The sequence below is a fragment of the Scyliorhinus canicula genome, unplaced genomic scaffold (genome assembly GCF_902713615.1).
Source record: "Scyliorhinus canicula unplaced genomic scaffold, sScyCan1.1, whole genome shotgun sequence".
Classification (NCBI taxonomy): Eukaryota; Metazoa; Chordata; class Chondrichthyes; order Carcharhiniformes; family Scyliorhinidae; genus Scyliorhinus; species Scyliorhinus canicula.
Genome location: NW_024055751.1, coordinates 1,109,148 through 1,113,606, shown reverse-complemented (window position 1 = coordinate 1,113,606; position 4,459 = coordinate 1,109,148). Strand labels below are relative to the sequence as shown.

Genomic DNA, 4,459 nt, shown 5'->3' with positions numbered 1-4,459 from the left:
TCTGGTCCACGGCACCACATACTGGTGGGGGATTTCTCCTCACTGTCTCACTCTCCGCCAATGTTTCTAATAGAATTCCGAAACAAATCGGGAGAATAGGTTCAAACGGTCCGTCACGAGTGGGAGCTCGACCTCCTACTCCATGGCCGCCACCAGAAGTCAAAAGGATGAAATTTACAGACAGTTTGGTCCGGTGGGCTCGTGGAAGGGAGGGAAGCAGCCGAGGCAGCTGATCGGATTGACTCAATCTCATGTCACAAAGAAGTTTCACAAGCTCCTCAGACTCTTGTTGGAGGTGAGGATGGAAGAGACAGGGGAGAGCGAGAGTACTTCAAAAGGAACTAACTAGGGCAGCACGGTGGCCTAGTGGTTAGCACAACCGCCTCACAGCGCTGAGGTCCCAGGTTTGATCCCGGCTCTGGGTCACTGTCCGTGTGGAGTTTGCACATTCTCCCCGTGTCTGCGTGGGTTTCGCCCCCACAACCCAAAAATGTGCAGAGTAGGTGGATTGGCCAAGCTAAATTGCCCCCTTAATTGGAAAAAATAATTGGATAATCTAAATTTATAAAAAAAAAGGAACTAACTTGTGTCAGAGATATTAAAAAATTTCAACACTGCATATTTAACATAATTCTAATTTATTTAACTTTCAGCCAGAATATTAGCCCCTGTAAATGGGCTGGAGTTTATTATTAGGAGAAAGAGACCCAAATGAACATGGTTCAGTCCTGAATGTGAGGAACAGGAAAATCCAATCACTGTGGTTACTTGTGGCCTCGCTGGTGTCTCAGCAGGTGGGATGACTGAGTGAATCCCTTCCCACACTCGGAGCAGGTCAATGGCCTCTCCCCATTGTGAATTCGCTGATGTACAGTGAGGCAAGAGGATTGTCTGAACCCAGTCCCACAGTGAGAGCACCTGAACGGTCTCTCATCAGTGTGAACACGTTGATGACACATCAATTCCCCAGAACTTTTATAGCTCTTCCCACAGTCTGGACATTGAAACGGTCTCTAATCAGTGTGAACTCGCTGGTGTCTCAGCAGGTGGGATGACAGAGTGAATCCCTTCCCACACGTGGAGCAGGTGAACGGTCTCTCCCCAGTATGAACTCGCTGGTGTTTCCGCAGTGTGGATGATTCAGTGAATCCCTTCCCACACGTGGAGCAGGTGAATGGTCTCTCCCCAGTGTGAACTCGTTGGTGACTCAGCAGGTTGGCTGACTGAGTGAATCCCTTCCCACACGTGGAGCAGGTGAACGGTCTCTCCCCAGTGTGAACTCGCTGGTGAATCAGCAGGTGGGATGACCGAGTGAATCCCTTCCCACAGGCGGAGCAGGTGAATGGTCTCTCCCCAGTGTGAATTCGCTGGTGTTTCCGCAGTGTGGATGATTCAGTGAATTCCTTCCCACACGTGGAGCAGGTGAACGGTCTCTCCCCAGTGTGAATTCGCTGGTGTTTCCGCAGTGTGGATGATTCAGTGAATCCCTTCCCACACGTGGAGCAGGTGAACGGTCTCTCCCCAGTGTGAACACGCTGGTGACTCAGCAGGTCGGATGACTGAGTGAATCCCTTCCCACACGTGGAGCAGGTGAACGGTCTCTCCCCAGTGTGAACTCGCTGGTGACGCAACAGGTGGGATGACTGAGTGAATCCCTTCCCACACGTGGAGCAGGTGAACGGTCTCTCCCCAGTGTGAACTCGCTGGTGACTCAGCAGGTTGGCTGACAGAGTGAATCCCTTCCCACACGTGGAGCAGGTGAACGGTCTCTCCCCAGTGTGAACTCGCTGGTGACTCAGCAGGTTGGCTGACAGAGTGAATCCCTTCCCACACGTGGAGCAGGTGAACGGTCTCTCCCCAGTGTGAACTCGCTGGTGTTCCCGCAGTGTGGATGAATCAGTGAATCCCTTCCCACACGTGGAGCAGGTGAACGGTCTCTCCCGAGTGTGAACTTGCTGGTGACGCAACAGGTGGGATGAATCAGTGAATCCCTTCCCACACTTGGTGCAGCTGAATGGTCTCTCCCCTGTGTGAACTCGCTGGTGACTCAGCAGGTTGGCTGACTGAGTGAATCCCTTCCCACACGTGGAGCAGGTGAACGGTCTCTCCCCAGTGTGAACTCGCTGGTGACTCAGCAGGTTGGATGAATTAGTGAATCCCTTCCCACACGTGGAGCAGGTGAACGGTCTCTCCCCAGTGTGAATTCGCTGGTGACGCAACAGGTGGGATGACTGAGTGAATCCCTTCCCACACGTGGAGCAGGTGAATGGTCTCTCCCCAGTGTGAACTCGCTGGTGTTTCTGCAGTGTTGATGAGTTAGTGAATCCCTTCCCGCACTTGGAGCAGGTGAATGGTCTCTCCCCAGTGTGAATTCGCTGGTGTTGCCGCAGTGTGGATGAATCAGTGAATCCCTTCCCACACGTGGAGCAGGTGAACGGTCTCTCCCCAGTGTGACTACGTCGATGAGTTTCCAGCTTGGATGGGGAAGTGAATCCTTTCCCACAGTCCGCACATTTCCACAGTTTCTCCTCAGTGTGACTGCATTTCTGTCTCATGGGGCCCGATGACGTGTACGGTTTCTCCCCACTGTGAACGATGCTTTTTCCTTCCATGTTCAATATCCGCTGATATTCAGGATATGATAAATTGAGGGCTCTTGTCAGATCCTAATGTGATGCTTGGTTTGAGTTTCCGGACTTTGAAGCCTCCCCTTCGAACACCCTGTGAAAGTGATTTAAAACAGAAAATAGGGAGTGAGAGAGAACCCACAAAAACACAAAGGCAGGTTGTGAAATTGAGCTGAATGATTCTGGTCATTTGTGGGGCTGGCACTGGGAAAAAGTGACCATAAAAACTGCTGGATTGTCACAAAAACCCAACTGGCCTCTTTGGGAGGAGTGAGAAAGAGGTGAAGAGGGATTTTGTATATCTACAAGTCATATTAAAGAGAATAGTTGGCAAAGCAAATTCAATCTTGAGCTTCATAAACAGTAACCAAAGAGAAAATGCTGGAACATCTCAGCAGGTCTGGCAGCATCTGTAGGGAGAGAAAAGATCTCATGTTGAGTCCAGAGGGGCTGGTTTAGCTCACTCAGCTAAATCGCTGGCTTTTAGCAGACCAAGCAGGCCAGCAGCACGGTTCGATTCCCGTACCAGCCTCCCCGAACAGGCGCCGGAATGTGGCGACTAGGGGCTTTTCACAGTAACTTCATTGAAGCCTACTCGTGACAATAAGCCATTTTCATTTCATTTTCATTTCATGGTCCTTTGTTAACTCTTTTCCTTCCCTACAGATGCTGCCAGACCTGCTGAGATGTTCCAGCATTTTCTCTTTGGCTTCAGATTCCAGCATCCGCAGTAATTTGCTTTTATTCATAAACAGTAATATTGATACCAAAACTATGCTTCTGGTGGCACGGTGATTAGCACTGCTGCCTCACGGCGCCAGGGACTCGGGTTCAATTCCGGCCTTGGTGACTGTGTGGAGTTTGCACTTTCTCCCCGTGTCTGTGTGGATTTCCAGCCAGTGCTCAGGTTTCCTCCAACAGTCTAAAGGGAACGTTAGGTGGATTGGCCTTGATAAATTACCCATTAGTGTCCTGGGATGTGCAGGTTATGTGGGGCTATGGGGGTCACAGGGACAGGGTAGGAATGTGGGCCCAAACAAGTGCCCTTTCAGAGGATCAGTGCAGACTTGATGGGCCGATTGGCCTCATTCTGCACCTTCGGAATTCTATGATTCTATTTCTATTCTATGCATCTTTATAAAGCTCTGGTCACCACTCTTCAGGGAGGATGTGAAGGTTCTTGAGAAGGTGCTGAGGAGATTTACCAGTATGGTTCCAGCAAAGGAGGTTGAGGGGAGATTTGATTCTGGTCCAAAAGATTTTGCCAGATTTCCATCGGGTAGACAAAGAAACTCTTTCCATTCACTGATCGTACAAGCAGATACGTAGATAGGGTGGAATTAAGTTAATCTGTCAGGACACAGATTGAAAGTTTTGGGTAAAACCTGGATTGAACTATATCAGATCCTGAGGGGTCTTGACAGGGTGGATGCAGAGAGGATGTTTCCTCTTGTGGGAGAATCTGGAACAAGGGGTCACTGTTGCAAAATAAGGGGTCACCCATTTCAGATGGAGATGAGGATTTTTTATTCTCTTGAGGGTTGTAAGACTTTGGAACTCACGTCGTTAAAAGGCAGTGGAAGCAGAGTCATTGAATATTTTTAACGCAGAGCTGGATACATTCTTGATGGGCAAGGGGGTGAAAGGTCATCGGGGTAGGCAAGAATGTGGAGTTGAGGTTAGAATGAGATCAGCAGCAGTCTAATTGAATGCTGAGCAGGCTCGAGGGGCCGAGTGGCCTGATCCAAGTTTGTATGTAAAAGGTACAGGAGATATGAGGTGATATGAGATATATGTTTTTACACAGCGAGCGGCAATGACCTGAAACTTGC

General features: G+C 49.6%; 1 protein-coding gene across 1 annotated transcript; it reads right to left on the bottom strand.

Moving 5' to 3' along the window:
- Positions 1-1,013: 1,013 nt before the first annotated feature.
- Positions 1,014-4,219, bottom strand: LOC119960904 (gastrula zinc finger protein XlCGF26.1-like). The gene is made up of 2 exons (XM_038788479.1): positions 4,190-4,219; positions 1,014-2,525 (listed from the first exon to the last, which is right to left on the bottom strand). The coding sequence occupies exons 1-2, from the start codon at positions 4,217-4,219 to the stop codon at positions 1,014-1,016; spliced, it is 1,542 nt and encodes a 513-aa protein (XP_038644407.1).
- Between the last annotated feature and the right edge of the window lie 240 nt (positions 4,220-4,459).

Excerpts from the sequence above, each read along its gene's own strand:
- LOC119960904 (XM_038788479.1), bottom strand. The coding sequence starts at position 4,219 with ATGACTCTGCTTCCACTGCCTTTTAACGAC. Across the intron at positions 2,526-4,189 it reads TTCCACTGCCTTTTAACGAC|AAACTGTGGAAATGTGCGGA; the intron begins GTGAGTTCCAAA and ends CACACTGAGGAG.